The sequence below is a fragment of the Xyrauchen texanus genome, chromosome 6 (genome assembly GCF_025860055.1).
Source record: "Xyrauchen texanus isolate HMW12.3.18 chromosome 6, RBS_HiC_50CHRs, whole genome shotgun sequence".
In the NCBI taxonomy this organism is placed as follows: domain Eukaryota; kingdom Metazoa; phylum Chordata; class Actinopteri; order Cypriniformes; family Catostomidae; genus Xyrauchen; species Xyrauchen texanus.
The window spans coordinates 45,460,749-45,481,093 of NC_068281.1; the positions used below are offsets into that span (position 1 = coordinate 45,460,749).

The following is a 20,345-nucleotide window of genomic DNA, read 5'->3' on the forward strand; positions in this document are numbered from 1 at the left end:
TAGTGACCAATGACTTTCTTGGTAGGCTACTGTTTACTGCAAATGTTTTATTACAAGCCGTGTGTGGCAGCGGGGGCGTGGTCAAGCGCCCATCCGGGAGAGAAAAGCTGTAAGGGCGCTTACACCTGCGCTTAAATTATGTCTAACACCGGTGTCTAATTTCAAGTGCCCTGCTTCACGTGTCCTTCTTGGGAAAACTGTCACACGGGCACCAGTGTGACAGTTTTCAGCAGGGCTTTTGACGTTCCAGGTAAGGCTTTTAATGGCCACAGCAATGTTTACAATCAATTTTATAAAGTTTCTCAATTCTTCTATGCGCCAACACTAGACTGACGTGTGTCACTCTCTCAGCTCTGTGGCTGCTGCCTTTTTATACCGCTCTCCCCATGCTTACTGAAATTAGACACCGGTGTTAGACATAATTTAGCTCAGGTGTAAGCGCCCTTACCGCTTTTCTCTCCCGGACGGGCGCTTGACCACGCCCCCGCTGCCACACCGTGTTTCGTTAAAGCCTATTTATTTTTGTTACAAGCCTGAGTAAAGTTAATTTGTTTCAATGTACCGGTAGGCACCTGCGGCTTATAGACAGGTGCGGCTTATTTATGTTCAAAATAATATTTTATTTAAAAATCAGTGGGTGCGGCTTATATTCAGGTGCGCTCAATAGTCCGGAAATTACGGTATCCATATTTGTCACTTTTTCAAAAGGCAGCTAAACAAAGGCATCTAAAAACATCAAAAAGAAGCTGGAGAGCAGCAGCAGACAAATAAGTCAGCATTCACTCAACCGTTAAAGACTGAATTAAAGGGGTCATGACATGGTTTTTTTTATTGTATTATTATGTTCCCTTAGGTGCAATTATAGTATTAATATATTTTTTTTAAGAAAAACTTTTAAAATCTAGTGATTTATGACCTTTTCCCACCCTGTTTCTCATCCTCTAATTCAAACAGTCTGTTTTGGGGGCGTTTTCCATTTAAGACTTCATTGTTAACGGCCACTGTTATGATTGGCTAACGTCAGTGCCTATGTATCAATTATTGACGCCCCCAGCCAGAACAATATGCAAGTAAACTAAGTAAAAACACTGTGATTATTCATAATGAATGAAATTGCGCTTTAAAAAGTAGTTTAAAGTTTAAAATAGATTACTTACAGTTTGCGTCGTCGTTGTTCCCAGAATAGTCGGCACGGACTTATCTTTGAGCAACAGATTTCTGGCAAATCCAGCATCATATTGAGATTTGTTCTCAAAACAGTCATCCTTAAAATGTACAGAACAAACGCTTAAGTTAACACTGCCGTGACTGGAACGTCCGCAAAAAATAAACTGCATCCATTTTTCCCTGACGTCTGGATCTTTCGGCAGCTTATTCAGAGGTTTTGTTTGACCACAGCCAGGAACAGCACATCTGTGTGGCATCGTAATTTTCCTGTGCACAAGTAGTCTCTGTCAGAGCTCGCTGTCCATCGACTGAACACTTGTGAGGCGACGGCGATACTGAAATGAGCGTAGTTGTCTTGCGCTTAAATCGTAGTTATCTTGTGCTGGAGGCGGTCATATGCAAATGCTGTTACGTCACTTCTAACCGACACGTCACTTCTAACCATGAATCCAGAACGAGCTGTATTTTGAGCTTGATTAAATAAATGATTCGTTTAGAATGGGGAGGACGTCTTAAAATATTAAACTTGCAGGATGTTTTAATGATACAAAGACCTCTTATATACCAAAAGATCAAGGCAAATTTGGTTTCTCATGTCATGACCCCTTTAATACTGTCCCTCGCTTCAGTGAGTCACGTGGGAGACCTCCAAGCTCTATCAGTGGAAAATTCCTGTTTAGAGTTAGAAAATGAGCAAAAGCCATTTTTCACCAGGCACATGGCTTCCTCTTGGTGTGGGCAATAGGCATGACCTTATCAGACATCTTCAAAATGGCAGGTTGGGCTTCCCCAAAACATTTTTTGTATAATCTAGACGTTTCCTCCCTGTCTTCCCAGGTGCTTCCTATGAAGGGAAACTAAGCTCTCATCACTAAAGACTAATGCTGAACCAAATGCCTTGTGAAATGAATTTTGTTTACTCCCCCTGAACAAACCTGAACAAAAGAGTGTTCCCTCTTGGCAAACACCTTGTTATGCGAATGTCCAACAGCGGTTTGGCTGTGAGGCTTTGACTCTCTCCACTTGGTGTAAGTGATCAATTCTATCTCAAGTTTTACAGTTATCACATTCTTTTAATCCTATAAATTAGGAAATATTTTCTTCCTATTGGTCAGTAAAGTGCTTCCGGGCAAAGATCCAGATGCTTCCCAACACAGTAAAACAGTTATTGTGAACATTTAATCTTGGGATTTGACGGAAGAATTCACGTCCCCCATGTGCAAGCCTTTGTCTATCACCTTAGCTGTTTCCCATCTCCGCATAACAGTTATTATTATCCTTTTAATGTAATGATAAAAAGAAGAAGAAGAATTATCTTACTGTGTATTAAAAAGAAAAGTTGGTCCCCCACAGGCAAGCCATTTTTATAATTACCTTAGCTGTTTCTCTTAAAGTCAAAACAGTTATTGTAATCATTTATCTAGTGATTTATTCTCTTTCCGTCTCTCGTATTTAAAAGCGCTCCCCCGTGGGCCAACCTTTTCCTATCACGTTAATTGCTCCCCAGTATTGGTAAAACAGTTATTGTGATAATTAAACTATTGATTTACTCCTAGATTCCAATAGGGTGTCCCCACTGGCGGCCCCTTTTATAACCACAATATAAGGACTCGCAGTCCTTCAGTCCTCCTCCAAACACTTAATCACCAAGGCAGCTGGATGTCTTCTTTGTTTCTTTTAGTGCTGATTCTGTCTAGCTTTTTAATACACAGTAAGATAATTGGAGTTGGAAGGGAATATTAAAAGTGCCGAGGCCGAATATCGTCTGATGGCCTCAGAGAATTGACCTGATTGAAATACAGATATAATACTATTTTGTCGTGGAAGTTGGAGTTGTGGTTATTCAGGGCAAGACAGTCATACTTTGAGTTTGGGGACAGGAAGCTTTTGGTTAGATACATAAAGCAGAGAGAGTATTTTTCTACCATTCCCTCAGTGAAATCTGCTGGTGGTGAAATATTTACCTCAGCCATTTATATTAAAAATGCTTTTGAAGAATTTTATCTTGATCTTTATAGTTCAACTTCTTCATCTATTGATGAAGATATTTGGAAATTTGTGGAACCACTAGAACTCCCTAAACTGATGACTGAGCAAAAAAAGTCTCTTGATTCTGAGATACACTTAGGAGCTTACAGGCAAGGCTCCAGGGGCCATTTGGCTTTGCCGCTGATTTTTTTAGATCTTATGCTACAGAACTGGCTCCACTTTTGTTAGAAGTTTTTAAGGAATCACTAAAGAATGGAAAGCTTCCGCCAACCATGACACAAGCCCAGATCAGTCTGATTCTTAAAAAGGACAAAGATCCAAGCGATTGTAAGAGTTACCGTCCAATTTCCCTGATCCAGCTAGACATAAAAATATTATAAATAATTCTGGCTTACCGATTAAGTAAAGTTATGACCACTCTTATACATATAGACTAGGTGGGGTTTATTTGGGGACACAGCTCTTCTGATAACATTAGGCACATCATCAATATCATGTGGTCAGGGCAAATGATAAGTCTCTGGTCGCTGCCATCTCAATTGATGCTGAAAAGGCAGTTTATATGATAGAATGGGAAATATACAGTTTTGGGAAAACTTTTATTGGTTGGATTAAGTTACTTTATAGACACTCGGTAGCAGCAGTACAAACAAATTAATTAATTTAAGATTGTTTTACTCTGGATAAGGGCTCCCTTCAGAGTTGCCCTCTTTCCCCTTTATTGTTCTGTCTGGCCCTGGAACCATTAGCAACTGCGATAAGAAATTAGGAACATTTTCCAGGGGTGGTGGCGGGAGGTAAGGTGCATAAGCTTTTGCTTTACGCAGATGACATTCAGATGACATTATTCGTCTCCGACCCCACTAGATCTATGCCTTGCCTCCACAGAAGGGATTAATGGAAAGGTGGAGGCGAGAGCCGGCTTGACAATATAAATGATATTTAATTAAGAACTTAACCAATAAGACACAAACACACACATATGTCGGACAGCTGCTCGTAAACGCTCTCTCTCTGTCGCACCACAGTTCGCAGTCGGCCTTTATCCCTCTCGGAGGCTTGATTAGCCTGATAAGGGGCCGGGTGTGTAGAATCATGACCCGGCCCTGTCCTCTGCCCTGTCACATTCCTCCCTCGTTCTCTCAGGCCGGGGAGCCCCTGGCTTGATGTACATCCCCCCACCTCCTTCCCTGGGGGAGGGCGTGCCTTATGCCCTATCTGCCGGCAGGTCATCAGTCCATAATAAAATGTAAACTGAAAAGCAAGCCTGATGTCTTTGAAGCCATTAACTCAGCAGGGAGTCCTGACAGTCAAGGGATTAACGATTAATGCATGCTTTGTCTCCCTCTGCACTGGCTGACAAATTTTGTGAGTCTTAAAATTACATTTTGAATTTATTAACATAAAACTTTCAAAATCCTGAAACTTTGTTTATTTTCAGTACAATTTTGATTTTGAATCAGACTCTTGAACCCACTATGTGTGTGTAAAGAAGTGGACTCACTGAAGGAAGCGGGAGCCGATCAAACATCCAACATAAGACACTTTATTGACAGCCCTTTTCAGTGTAACAAATACATTTCAGCAGCACGAACACACATTAACGAGGTGCTTTTTAGCTCAACATAGACACACACAGCTTCATTGCATCTCTCTTCCTGAGTCTCTCTCAACTGCAGCTCTCGTTGCGGCTTTATCCCCCGCCCGCCAACACTGCAATCACCAACAGCTGGGCAGGATAATTTTCCCCAGGTGTCCATCCCAGCCTCATTCCTCACAATCGTCACTTGGCCCACCCCACTCTCCACAGTGTGTTTGCTCTTTTCCTTTAATAATGTGGTTTTGAGAGTCATTGTTATTCCCTGATAGCACACACACATCACGCAGACGTCTATTTGATGTGAGTGTTTACACCTGGAAACTTATTTATTAGACTAAATATATTTTATATAGAAGAAAACAATTCATATGTTGCATTTCACAGCATTAACAGTTTTCAACAGTTTTCTAAACTAATGATTTGACTTCAGTTTAATTAGTTGAAAAAGTACAAATGTCCATCTACCCCTTACATACAATGACAGCTTATTCAGTACTACAGGAAATTCATCAAATCACCCACTTAATTAGATGCCAAGAACAGAAGGTGCAAAGCCTCTTTTTTATCTGTTAGTTTTCTTCTTATTATTATTATGTTTTGTCTTGCAAGTGTATGGTGGCCCATAGAACCCTTTTAAAATAAAATTGTGAAATTCTTTTTTTTTAATTGTGGCAGGGCGGAGGGCGAGGCCGGGTCGTGATCCTACGCACCCGGTCCCGTATTAGGCTAATTATGCCTCCGTGAGGGTTAAAGGTTGACTGCAGGGGATCGTGCGGGAGAGAGAGATCGTTTACGGACATGTCCGTCATGTGTGTTTGTGTCTTCTTTTAAGTTTATCATTAAACTATTATTTATACTATCAAGCCGGTTCTCGCCTCCTCCTTGCCCATCCTTTAACTGCGTTACATTAATAGACCAAACTGTTCTTGTATAATGAGTTGAACGGCAAGGATGCCAAAATGGACAGAAGTCTGTATCTTCACAACGTTTTGGCATATAGAAATTAAAGCAACCTATTGGTCAAATGTTAGGCCTACAATGAATTTGTTTGTAATACCAGCGATACACATTTCTTTTTTTTTAAACCGCAATTCCTTACATACCATTGGAGTGCTTGTCCCCTTAATTTGTGATTGCAGCTATAATTATAATTGTTCTTTTCTAAATTTCAAACCATTTGCAATGCAAATAAAGAAACTTTGCTCACTGTGACAACCCTGGACAATTATGTTTTATATGAGTCTGTAGAGAGCTTGAGTGGCTGAAACCCTTTCCACAGGAAGTGCAGTGGTATGGTTTCTCTCCGGTATGCGCTTGCTCATGTATTTTCAGGTATCCTGAAGTAGTGAAACTCTTTCCACATGAAGTGCAGTGGTATGGTTTCTCTCCAGTATGCACTCTTGCATGTTTTTTCAGGTTTCCTGAAGTAGTGAAACTCTTCCCACATGAAGTGCAGTGGTATGGTTTCTCTCCAGTATGCACTCTCTCGTGTGCTTTCAGGTTTCCTAAAATACTGAAACTCTTCCCACATGATTTGCATTGGTACGGCTTCTCTCCAGTATGCACTCTCTCATGTTTTTTCAAGTTTCCTGAAGTAGTGAAACTCTTTTCACAATACGAACACTTGTAAGGTTTTTCTCCAGTATGGATTCTTTTGTGACTTTCCAAGTCACAAGCTCTGTAAAAGGCTTTCCCACACTCGGAGCACATATGATCTGTCACACCGGTGTGTTTTTTCTGGTGGTCTTTACAATTCTGCACAAATGAAAACCTTTTTCCACAAATTGAGCACAGGTAAGGCTTCCTATTTGGATGAATTTTCCAGTGTGTTCTTAAGACTGATGCTTTAGAAAATGTTTTGCCGCACTGATCACAGCTATAAGACTTTTCTCGAGAGTGCACAGACAGATGTTTCTTTAGATTACTAGCATCTCTGAAACTCTTCCCACACTGATGGCAAATGAAAGGCAGTTCTCCAGAGTGAATTCTCATGTGTCTAGACAGATTTTCTTTACGTTTGAAACTCTTTCCACACTGATTGCAAATAAAAGGCTTCTCTCCAGTGTGAATTCTCATGTGCCTAGTAAGATTTTCTTTACGTTTGAAACTCTTTCCACACTGATTGCAGGTGAAAGAGTGTTTTACTCTTGTTCCTTCAGTTCTCTTTTGTGATAAAGTTTCAGTTTGTGAGCCACTAAAAGAGTTTTGTTCAGTTTTGAAACTATGAAGTGTCTGATCCGGATGGTGTTTCTCCTCCTTCACTTCATACAGTTCTTGATTTTCCTCTTTTACTAAAAGATCTAAAATGAAAACACAAAAGGACAAATATTAATATTACGGAAATAAAACTAACCCCACATTCTTTAGAAGAAAGCTACAAGTATCTAGTTTCTATTTTAGTGTGATGTTTGTAAATGTGATCTCTTGCAAGGTTTAAGGTATTCCTTGTTATGTGCATTTAGTTTTATTGAATTTTTTGTTTTTCTTAGATTTATTACTTTGTTATTTTTACACCTCCTATGAGCTGTTGCCTCGAGGGCCACACTCTTAGTTTTTTAAATATTAAAATGTTAATATTTACATTAGTGCAGGCAGTCAGTTAAAATATTTAATCAATGATTAATCACATAATTTTTCATATTTAATTGCAATGAATCGCACAAGTGCTTTAAATCGGCATGAAATCAAAATGGACCCTATTTATTTTATTGATACATGTTACTGGTCTTATTATGAACAATTCATGAATGCATATTAGCTATTTTATAAAAATAAAAAAAATGTGGCCTCGTAATGTTTAATCAGAATTTCATAACTTGCTCTTCCGGTAAAATCAGACTCTACTCTCTGCTGACAGTTTTCCTCCAAATCTCCCATTCCTTAATTTAGGCCCGCTGGCTTGAATTTACATTTCGAATGAAGAGGAATAGTAACAAATTCACGGATGTGTTTGAGACATTTCACGCCTGAATTGCTGAGGTGATCACTACTGAACACAATGCTTCAGATGCCTTTGGAGTTTATTCATATTTTTTGAATCTCGTATCTTGGGAAAAGCTAATGGAAAGTGGGGCCCTGAGAGGCTCAAGGGGCAGAGCTGATGGGCTGAAGTCCAATGTGGAGCCGTAGGGATGGAGGTCCCCGGTGGAGCAGAGATGGGCCTGGACCGTAGAACAGAAGCGGGCCTGGACCGTGGAGCAGAGGTGGGCCTGGACCACGGAGAAGAGGCGGGCCTTGACCGCTCTGGAGCAGGTTTTCATCAAGGATGTCTCTGTACATTGCTGCATTCATCTTTCCCTCGATCCTGACTTGTCTCCCAGTTCCTGCTGCTGAAAAACATCCCCACAGCATGATGCTGCCACCACCATGCTTCACTGTAATTATGGTATTGGCCAGGTGATAAGCGGTGCCTGGTTTCCTCCAGACATGACGCTTTCCATTCAGGCCAAAGAGTTCAATCATGGTCTGAGAGTCCTTCAGGTGCCTTTTGGCAAACTCCAGGCAGGCTGTCATGTGCCTTTTACTGAGAAGTGGCTTCTGTCTGGCCACTCTACCATACAGGCCTGATTGGTGGAGTGCTGCAGAGATGGTTGTTCTTCTGGAAGGTTCTCCTCTCTCCACAGAGAAATGCTGGAGCTCTGTCAGTGTGACCATCGGGTTCTTGGTCACCTCCCTGACTAAGGCCCTTATCCACCGATCGCCAGCTCTAGGAGGAGTCCTGGTGGTTTCAAACTTCTTCCATTTATGGATGATGGAGGCCACTGTGCTCATTGGGACCTTCAATGCTGCAGAAATGTTTCTGTACCCTTCCCCAGATCTGTGCCTTGATACAATCCTGTCTTGGAGGTCTACAGACAATTCCTTGGACTTCATGGCTTGGTTTGTGCTCTGACATGCACTGTTAACTGTGGGACCTTATATAGACAGGTGTGTGCCTTTCCAAATCTTGTCCTATCAACTGAATTTACCACAGATGGACCCAATCAAGCTGTAGAAACATCTCAAGGATGATCAGTGGAAACAGGATGCACCTGAGCTAAATTTTGAGTGTCATGGCAAAGGCTGTGAATACTAATATACATTAGTTTTTTCGTTTTTTATTTTTAATAAATTTGCAAAGATTTCAAACAAACTTCTTTCACGTTGTCATTATGGGGTATTGGTTGTAGAACTTTGAGGAAAATAATGAATTGAATCAATTTTTGAATAAAGCTGTAACATAACAAAATGTGGAAATAGTGAAGCACTGTGATTACTTTCCGGATGCACTGTGTGTATATATATATATGTCTTAAGAAATGATGCCCTTGAAATTCGTCTTTGACTGTCAGGGCATGAAACACTTTATATGCCGGAAAAGTTACACCACCGTTAGTACTAACTGGATATTTGCTACATTAAATTATAGAGAATATAAGTAAAATTACTCATATTTTATCAACTGACACACAAATTATGGCTAGTATAACAGTGTAGTGGTAATGGTATAGGCACACACTTCACTTCTAATCATCAATTTGGATTTTAAAAAAATTTATTACCTTTTTTACTACATAACTTTAATCATTAATTAACAATGGTCATTAAATATGTTGTGGTATTCCTTTATCTTCTAAGTAAAACTTTAGATTTAATTGCACCAGTGTTATTATAGTTAACCAAAACCAAAACAGCTAAAACAATTCTCTTGAACTAAAATAAAAAGTTAAATTATTGGAAAAAATAAAACTAAACTGAATAGAATTTTCATAACCCCAAAACAAACTAAAATCAAATAAAAATTATCTCAAATTAATTTTTGTTTTTAATACTCTTGGGTGAATATGGTCAAGGAAATTGTATATTTTTTGATGCATTTACTTATGATCCAAACACACATAACCTAACATTACACCTTTATAGAAAGCCGAGCATACCTTCTACCTTAAGCAAAAGCAAAAATGGAAAAAACTATTAATACTGAGAAGTCCAACTTCCGAAGAGACTCTTTTCACAAAAACCCAGTGGCATAATGATTATCTAGAAAATATCTACAAAGTATTTTAAATAAAATGTCTTAACACGGTTACATCATAAATAATAATAATAATCCATCTCAAAGTCCAGTCGTTTGTTTTTTAAATATTTATTTTCCCACAAATATTGTTCATGAGTACTGCCACACATCCCAGTGTAAAATTTAAAGAGATAATTTTCATATTTGGGGAAATTATCTAATCACCCTCATGCAATAACAGATGTTTATCTCAGCCATGTAGCTTCATACAACATAAGACAAAATGGTCCAAAGCTTTGAAGCTCCAAAAAGGCACAATAAATAATCCTTAATAAGTGGCTTAGTTAATATCTTTTTTTAAATTAGACCGTCTAATTTGGGTGAGAACAGACACAAATTTAACTCCTTTTTCACTAAAGATCTTGCAATTGCAGTATACAGGAAAGACCAGCAAGGAGAAAGCTAATGTCAAGATAAAGGGTGCTGACTTTAAGTGTTTTTTGGAGCTTAAAGGTTTTGTATTGTGATGATTTACAGATCTGACAGATTCTTCTAATATCTTTGTTTGTGTTCACCTTTTTTGTTTTCTTCACAAAGATTAGTTTAGTAATAATTTATAATGAGTTAAAGAAATTCATATAGATATATTGGGGTTAAAGGGTTAGGTTAGGGTTGCAATGGTATAAGATTTTCACGCTATGATATCAGTCTCAGAAAATATCACGGTTTCACTGTATACTGTCATGTTTATTCTGTTGGTTCCTGTTTTTCGTGTCTTTTATTTTGAAAATCTAGTTTCCCTTGTCATGTGATTTCATGTTTCCCTCCATGTTCATGTGTCTTGATTACATTGGTTTATTGTTGCATTATGTTTTAATCAGTTATTTTATTAGTTCATGGTCATTATCTTGTTATCTTGTTCATGTGTTCTCCCAAATCCATGTATTTATACCTTCATGCTTGACATTGTCCTTTGTTGAGTATTGTTAATGTAACACTGTTGATTTGTTCAAGTCATAGTCAAGTCATGTTTTGTTTAAGTCCAGTCAAGCAAAGTTTAGTCATAGTCAAATGTATGTTCATTGTTCATGTTAATGTTTTGTTTAGTTCACGTTTAATATTAGGGTTACTTGATATCACTTTTGGAAAAATAAACTGCACTTGGGTTCTACACTTCATGTCATCGTCTTCGTCTGCTTCTGTGTCATTGCCTACCAACATCGTTACAGAATACTCAACCTCACAATGGACCCAGCAGTTCGACTTCTGAGCCTCTGTCAGGCGAACAGTCCATGGCTGCCGACGAGCCACAGTTCCTTGACATGGCCGCCGCCGAGCCAGAGTTCCTTGACATGGCCGCCGCCGAGCCAGATATCCTCATCATGGCCACTAAGCCAGAGTTTCAAGTCATGGCCGCCAAGCCAGAGTTTCATATCATGGCCGCCAAGCTAGCATCTGGCATCATTGCCAATGCGCCCAAGTCTGCCACAACCATTGAGCCAACGTTGGCAGCCTCGTCTGTCCCAGAGCCTGCACTACCAACTTCTGCCTCACGGAGGAGAAGGGATTTGGTCTCTGAGTCTCAGCCTGTGTTCATGACCACAGAGGTTGTTCCCGAGACTCTGTTCATGCCCACGACCACAAAGGTCGCTCACAAGACTCTGCCCATGTTCACCACCACAGAGGTGGTTTCCAAGTCTCTGCCCATGTATACGACCACAGAGGTTGTTTCCCTGTCAATTAGGACACTTAGTTTTGAGCATCCCACAGCTCCAGGCCAAGTCACAGCTGCGCCAGAGTCAGCTCCAGGCCATGTCACAGCCACGCCGGGGTTAGCTCCAGGCCATGTCACAGCCGCGCCAGGGTCAGCTCCGGAGGGTCAGCTCCGGGCCATGTCACCGCCACGCCTCAGTCTGCTCCATACCTTGTCACCGCCACGCCTGAGTCTGCTCCATGCCATGTCACAACATAACCTCAGTCTGCCCCATGCCATGTCACAGCCAAGCCCCAGACTGCTCCATGCCATGTCACAGCCGAACCTCAGACTGCTCCATGCCATGTCACAGATGAACCTCAGACTGCTCCATGCCATGTCACAGATGAACCTCAGTCTGCTCCATGCCATGTCACAGCCGAACCCCATACTGCTCCATGTCATGTCATTAGCAAGCCTCTGCTCCACGGTCCAGGCCCGCCTCCGCTCCATGGTCCAGGCCAGCCTCTAGTGTCTAGTGCTTGGTCCTCCCTGCCATCGGCTCCACCCTGGCCCTTCAGCTACTCTATGGGTTTCCAGTTATCCATGGCTCTGCCTTCCATGGCTTCGCCCATCGAACCTACCTGGTCCCCTTTCCCACGCCCTATCTCGCCACGCCCCGAGAACCCCCCACAGCTCCCTACAGAACTCTGGACTTATGTCATGTTTTATGTGTTTTTGTTCATGTGTTGGGGCGGCAGGAGCCCCTTAGAGGGGGGGGGGGTATGTCATGTTTATTCTGTTGGTTCCTGTTTTTCGTGTCTTTTATTTTGCAAATCTATTTTCCCTTGTCATGTGATTTTCATGTTTCCCTCCACGTTCATGTGTCTTATTTTCATTGGTTTATTGTTTCATTATGTTGTTATCAATTCTAGTAATTTCATTGGTTCATGGTCATTGTCTTGTTGTCTTGTGATTGGTTATACAGGTGAAACTCGAAAAATTTGAATATCGTGCAAAAGTTCATTAATTTCAGTAATTCAACTTAAAAGGTGAAACGAATATATTATATAGACTCATTACAAGCAAAGTAAGATATTTCAAGCCTTTATTTGATATAATTTTGATGATTATGGCTTACAGCTTATGAAAACCCCAAATTCAGAATCTCAGAAAATTAGAATATTGTGAAAAGGTTCAGTATTGTAGGCTCAAAGTGTCACACTCTAATCAGCTAAACACCTGCAAAAGGTTCCTGAGCCTTTAAATGGTCTCTCAGTCTGGTTCAGTTGAATTCACAATCATGGGGAAGACTGCTGACCTGACAGTTGTGCAGAAAACCATCATTGACACCCTCCACAAGTAGGGAAAACCTCAAAAGGTAATTGCAAAAGAAGTTGGATGTTCTCAAAGTGCTGTATCAAAGCACATTAATAGAAAGTGAAGTGGAAGGGAAAAGTGTGGAAGAAAAAGGTGCACAAGCAGTAGGGATGACCGTAGCCTGGAGAGGATTGTCAGGAAAAGGCCATTCAAATGTGTGGGGGAGCTTCACAAGGAGTGGACTGAGGCTGCAGTTACTGCATCAAGAGCCACCACACACAGACGGGTCCTGGACATGGGCTTCAAATGTCAAACGTCTTACCTGGGCTAAAGAAAAAAAGAACTGGTCTGTTTCTCAGTGGTCCAAAGTTCTCTTTTCTAATGAGAGCAAATTTTGCATCTCATTTGGAAACCAAGGTCCCAGAGTCTGGAGGAAGAATGGAGAGGCACACAATCCAAGATGCTTGAAGTCCAGTGTGAAGTTTCCACAGTCTGTGTTGGTTTGGGGAGCCATGTCATCGGCTGGTGTTGGTCCACTGGGCTTTATTAAGTCCAGAGTCAACGCAGCCGTCTACCGGGACATTTTAGAGCACTTCATGCTTCCTTCAGCAGACAAGCTTTATGGAGATGCTGACTTCATTTTCCAGCAGGACTTGGCACCTGCCCACACTGCCAAAAGTACCAAAACCTGGTTCAATGACCATGGTATCACTGTGCTTGATTGGCCAGGAAACTCGCCTGACCTGAACCCCATAGAGAATCTATGGGGCATTGCCAAGAGAAAGATGAGAGACATGAGACCAAACAATGCAGAAGAGCTGAAGGCCGCTATTGAAGCATCTTGGTCTTCCATAACACCTCAGCAGTGCCACAGGCTGATAGCATCCATGCCACGCCGCACTGAGGCAGTAATTAATGCAAAAGGGGCCCAAACCAAGTACTGAGTACATATGCATGATTATACTTTTCAGAGGGCCGACATTTCTGTATTTAAAATCCTTTTTTTATTGATTTCATGTAATATTCTAATTTTCTGAGATTCTGAATTTGGGGTTTTCATAAGCTGTAAGCCATAATCATCAAAATTATATCAAATAAAGGCTTGAAATATCTTACTTTGCTTGTAATGAGTCTATATAATATATTAGTTTCACCTTTTAAGTTGAATTACTGAAATTAATGAACTTTTGCACGATATTCTAATTTTTCGAGTTTCACCTGTATGGTTCATGTGTTCTCCCAAGTCCATGTATTTATACTGTCATGTTTGCCTTTGTTGAGTATTGTTAAAGTAACACTGTTACTTTGTTCAAGTCATAGTCAAGTTTATGTTCATTGTTCATGTTTTGTTTAGTTCATGTTTAATATTAGGGTTACTTGATATCACGTTTGAAAAAATAAACTGCACTTGGGTTCTACACTTGTCTTCGTCTGCTCCTGTGTCATTGCCTGCCAACATCGTTACAAATACGGTATTTATATATATAATACGGCAATTATTATTATGTTTCAATGACCCTTAAAGGAGACACACGATCAGTAAATGTCACTGTCCAGCTCTCACACACGATCAGTAAATGTCACAGTCCACCTCTCACACACGATCAGCACATGTTACGGTCCAGCTCTCACATACGATCAGTAAATGTCACAGTCCACCTCTCACACACGATCAGCACATGTTACGGTCCAGCTCTCACATACGATCAGTAAATGTCACAGTCCACCTCTTACACACGATCAGTAAATGTCACTGTCCAGCTCTCACACATGATCAGCAAATGTCACAGTCCACCTCTCACACACAATCAGTAAATGTCACTGTCCAGCTCTCACACACGATCAGTAAATGTCACAGTCCACCTCTCACACACACGATCCGTCACGTCACAGTCCAGTTCTAACACGATAAGTTAATGTCAAAGTCCAGCTCTCACACACGATCAGTAAATGTCACAGTCCAGGTTTCATATACGATCAGTAAATGTCACAGTCCACCTCTTACACATGATCAGTAAATGTCACAGTCCAGCTCTCACACATGATCAGTAAATGTCACAGTGCACCTCTCACACACGATCAGTACATGTCACAGTCCACCTCTCACACACGATCAGTAAATGTCACAGTCCACCTCTCACACACGATCAGTAAATGTCACTGTCCAGCTCTCACACACTATCAGTTAATGTCAAAGTCCAGCTCTCACACACGATCAGTAATTGTCACAATCCAGCTCTCACACACGATACATCAAGTCACAGTCCCGCTCTCACACATGATCTGCCAATGTAAATGTCACAGTCAGCTCCAGGGTTGCAGCGGTATACCGGTTTCACGGTATACCATGGTTTGAAAATTTACGGTTATCATACCATGTGCATTTGCTTATCTACGGTATTGAGAAAAAAACGCAACTGGACGGAGAATCTCACATGCGCATGTGTATCTCCTTTCCTTCTCGACTGTCTGTCAGACTCATCAACTTGCGTCACATACACAAACATGCAGCGGAGAGCGAGGCGAGGGGGTCTGACATGAGTGTGTGTGTGAGTTAAAGAAGTGTTTCTCAACTGGTCTATTCGGACTGGGTCATGGACAGCAGGGAAAGAACAATGCCATAGTTCTCCCATTGAAGATATTTCGGCTGCCGCCCAAGTGATCGACTATTTAGGACTGCCGAGTGAGAGCAGTGGTAGGTGGAGTGACATTTACAAAACATTTACAAAATGTTTTGTAAATTTACAAAAAACACTGTATCCGCAAAGCAACCAGCATTGTGGACGACCCCACACACCCCTCACACAAACTCTTTACCCTCCTCCCGTCTGGCAAGAGGTACCGAAGCATTCGGGCCCTCACGGCCAGACTGTGTAACAGCTTCTTCCCCCAAGCCATCAGACTTCTCAATACTCAGAGACTGGTTTGACACACACGTGTCCTGAGTTGCACTTTAATAACTGTCACTTTATAACTGTCTGCTACCTCAATAACTGCTATGTGCATAGAACATTATCTCATAGTATGTTATGTTTACATTTTAGAAACTGTCATCTTTTTGCACTACTGAGTACTGGTCGTGCTGCACTGTCTATTGTCCTGTTCATTGTCAGAAATTTGTTGTACTGTCCTGTACTTTTTGCACATGTTTGCACGTGCACTTTATATAGGTATATATAGGTAGTTTATATAGGTATTTTATTTCGTTGTGTAGTCTCATGTGGTCCTATGTTGGTCCTTTGTTGTTTTTATGTAGCACCATGGTCCTGGAGGAACGTTGTCTCGTTTTGCTGTGTACTGTACTAACTGTATATGGTTGAAACGACAATAAAAACCACTTGACTTGACTTGACTTGACTTGAGGTGGAATGAGAGCTGAGGCAGGTGTAGCGAGAGCCGAGACAGGTGGAGTGAGAGCAGTGGCAGGTGGAGTGAGAGCAGTGACAGCTGGAGTGAGAGCAGTGACAGGTGAGTGAGATCAGTGACAGGTGAAGTGAGAGCAGTGACAGGTGGAGTGAGAGCAGTGACAGGTGAGTGAGATCAGTGACAGGTGGAGTGAGAGCAGTGACAGCTGGAGTGAGAGCAGTGACAGGTGAGTGAGATCAGTGACAGGTGGTGTGAGAGCAGTGACAGCTGGAGTGAGAGCAGTGACAGGTGGAGTCAGAGCAGTGACAGGTGGAGTGAGAGCAGTGACAGGTGGAGTGAGAGCAGTGACAGGTGGAGTGAGAGCAGTGACAGGTGAGTGAGAGCAGTGACAGGTGAGTGAGAGCAGTGACAGGTGAGTGAGAGCAGTGACAGGTGAGTGAGAGCAGTAACAGGTGGAGTGAGAGCAGTGACAGGTGGAGTGAGATCAGTGACAGGTGAGTGAGAGCAGTGACAGGTGAGTGAGAGCAGTGACAGGTGGAGTGAGATCAGTAACACAGGTGGAGTGAGATCAGTGACAGGTGGAGTGAGATCAGTGACAGGTGGAGTGAGAGCAGTGACAGGTGAGTGAGAGCAGTGACAGGTGGAGTGAGAGCAGTGACAGGTGGAGTGAGATCAGTGACAGGTGGAGTGAGAGCAGTGACAGGTGGAGTGAGAGCAGTGACAGGTGAGTGAGAGCAGTGACAGGTGAGTGAGAGCAGTGACAGGTGAGTGAGAGCAGTGACAGGTGGAGTGAGATCAGTGACAGGTGGAGTGAGAGCAGTGACAGCTGGAGTTAGAGCAGTGACAGGTGGAGTGAGAGCAGTGACAGGTGGAGTGAGAGCAGTGACAAGTGGAGTGAGAGCAGAGAAAGTGACAGGTGGAGTGAGAGCAGTGAAAGTGACAGGTGAGTGAGAGCAGTGATAGGTGGAGTGAGATCAGTGACAGGTGGAGTGAGAGCAGTGACAAGTGGAGTGAGAGCAGAGAAAGTGACAGGTGGAGTGAGAGCAGTGAAAGTGACAGGTGAGTGAGAGCAGTGATAGGTGGAGTGAGATCAGTGACAGGTGGAGTGAGAGCAGTGATAGGTGGAGTGAGAGCAGTGACAGGTGGAGTGAGAGCAGTGACAGGTGGAGTGAGAGCAGTGACAGGTGGAGTGAGAGCAGTGACAGGTGATTGAGAGCAGTGACAGGTGGAGTGAGAGCAGTGACAGGTGAGTGAGAGCAGTGACAGGTGGAGTGAGAGCAGTGACAGGTGGAGTGAGAGCAGTGACAGGTGGAGTGAGAGCAGTGACAGGTGATTGAGAGCAGTGACAGGTGGAGTGAGAGCAGTGACAGGTGAGTGAGAGCAGTGACAGGTGGAGTGAGAGCAGTGACAGGTGAGTGAGAGCAGTGACAGGTGGAGTGAGAGCAGTGACAGCTGAAGTGAGAGCAGTGACAGGTGGAGTGAGAGTAGTGAAAGGTGAAGTGAGAGCAGTGACAGGTGGAGCGAGAGCTCTCCCTGCCAAGAAAATATTTTAACCCTACTGGGATTGACGGTACAATGCAGGTCACTTTCAGTGCCTGTGCTACTTTTGTTGGCTACGTATGAGAACACTGATATGTTGCAACGCTTTCTTCAGGTCTCAAGTAGGCTCGGTAAAGTGGCCCACTCTCTTCCTGATGCCGGGAATGTGAACAAGGTCATATTGTGTTCACTGTTTGTGTTGCAATTGGCTCCATACCATGACTGCCATATTCCAACCCCTTTGTCTTTGCTCTATTGTGCAGCCTATTAATGTTATTCATGTCAAAGTGCAAAAGCTGATAGATAAATTCAGATACTTGCTCAGCAACTGGAAATAATTAATTTTAATAAGACAGTTTTAGTTTGCAATCTAATTGTTAAAAATCTATTTGGTTTAATATTTGATATTGAAGGATTAATTACTGTTATATCTGATTAAATTATTAAATACGAATTGATAATTAAATGCAGCCATCAAATGTGTTGAACTTCTTGAAGTTTTGTCATTTTAATTCATGCACAGACAATAATAAATAATGAAGAATGGACACAAACCTCTTTGTTCCTCAGTATCTTCATTTTTCATGACATTTGAACTGCATGATTCTGGATAACTCATGTCCTCACTCTCTTCTTTAATAAACATCATTTTACAATGTTTTATCCGGCAGATCTCAGTTGAAACACCTGGAGTTATTCCTGTTCGTGTTGAAACAAGTTTTCGTTTAGGATGATGAGAATATTGGTGATATGTTTTGAATCCGATGATCGAATAATGTAGATACAAACAAAACTAAAATGCCTGAAGTTTGCAGGTTTATAAATATCAATAGAGAAGATCGTTTAACGTTTTTCGCGTCTCTATCAACGAACATGTACTAAATGTATTTACATTAAGTGAATGTTTATTATAACTCTATTATGATCTCTCAGAGCGCCGCCATCTTTGAGTAACGTCATACAACAGCGTCTCGGAGGGGACATTCTGAAACGCTTGTCGTGCAAAACGCTTAATGTGGCTTATGTGCAACAACAGGGGTTCTCAGATTTAAATAAATCAGACCCCAGATAGTCGGAATTATTCTTATTAAACTATTAAATAATCCCCTGCAGAAAAATAGGATCCTGACAGAAATTATAATATAACTGTAATATAATTATCCTAAAAAAATTATTAAATATATTGGTAATTGAATTGAAAACTATAATGGTCCAGTCAGATATGCATGTATGCATTTAAAAAATGTGGCCTTTCCCATTCAAAATGTTTCCATATTTTTCATTGCATTGTATTATCAGAACATAGTCAGTGATGGGCGGTAGATTTGCAAATAATAACGAAGATTTTAGCTTAATTAAATTTCTCAGTAGTGAGTTGGTAGCTTTACTAGTTCATAAATCAAGTAGCTTTTCAGTAGCGAAGCCACTTTATTGATAATGGTTTCCCGATAGCATTGCAACTTAAGCTTTTACGGTCATCTTAACTTATGCCACTATTTTACAATGGAGTGATGCCTGTTTACCAAACCAGCATGTAGATCGCTCGTTATAAAGTTGAACTTAAGCACTTCATTACGGGAGCTGTCCGGTCCAAAGGTGCTGATCACTTTGCCCAGTGTGTCTAGGTACTTGTCTTATCAAAATGAAAATGAGGTGCAAATACTGACAAGTATAGAAGTTGTTTGTAACCTTGTCAAGGCGCTGAAATGTTTTACCTAACTATTACAGAATTGAATTAAAGAAATAATTATGTCTTTTGTAAGATGGAGTTTCAGATGTATTGATGCTCAATCATAGAGATTAATGAAAGTGACACAATAAATGCATGTAACATGAATGTACGCGATGTGAATCATAAGCGACTCTCACGTAGCCTAAAGTTTTTTGGCTGTAAACCGAACAAATGCACAAAGAACCGGATTAAAATGACTAATTCCAGTATTGAACTAATAAAACTATCTAAATATTAATAGACTATCTGGTTAGTTGGAGGTACTGTGTACTTGTAGCCTTACTGCCATTATGCATCATGCAATTTGTTACTCCCTTGTAAAAAGCTGATTTTAATCACCCATTGGAGGAAGGAAGTAGAGGAGGAGGAAGAGAGAGTGAGGGAATCTCTCATAGCACACTTTAACTCTAATCTCCTCTATTAACCATATTTTAATTATTTATTAAAGCATATTTATTTAAGTTTTATACTGCATGGTCACATTACTCACAAATGTCTTCTTAAATAGTCTGATTAATAATAACATGTCATATTTCTATTACCATAACAATTATGCTTATCAAAGAAGGCTAATGCCTTCACACATGATCCGTTAGCAGTACATATGCAGTACGCATGTGGTGCGTACATGGTGCGGAAGTAGCAGGATTGTCATGCTGTATCCATGTGCAGTCTGTATGCTCTACCTACTCTAAAAATACGTACTGCAAACATTCAGCATATAGATCATGCGTGAAACGGGCGTAATATAACATTACACTATATTACGTGTCTTGTAAATTTAGACCTATCAAGTCGCTTGTGCGGACTGCGGAGTCTGCCTATTGATTTTATAGCGATTTTTTCAACACTTATTTATCATCTGAAATAGTTTGCAATGATCAAAATATAGCCAATGTCTGTCGCTAGTTTGGAATCAGAACGACGTCAGATTAACAAATAA

The 20,345-nt window shown here is 41.2% G+C and overlaps 2 protein-coding genes across 2 annotated transcripts in view; both read right to left on the reverse strand.

Annotated features, from left to right (window-relative positions):
- LOC127645739 (zinc finger protein 721-like) overlaps window positions 1-18,619 on the reverse strand; it is a 402,751-nt gene extending 384,132 nt beyond the window's left edge. The window contains exon 1 of the mRNA XM_052129400.1: window positions 18,226-18,619. Within this exon, the coding sequence (XP_051985360.1) occupies window positions 18,226-18,319 (94 nt within the window). The 5' untranslated portion in view covers window positions 18,320-18,619. The remainder of the gene's footprint in view (window positions 1-18,225) is intronic.
- The window catches only part of LOC127644886 (zinc finger protein OZF-like), a 385,071-nt gene that overhangs the window by 26,919 nt on the left and 337,807 nt on the right, over window positions 1-20,345 (reverse strand). The gene's annotated exons all lie outside the window — the stretch shown is intronic.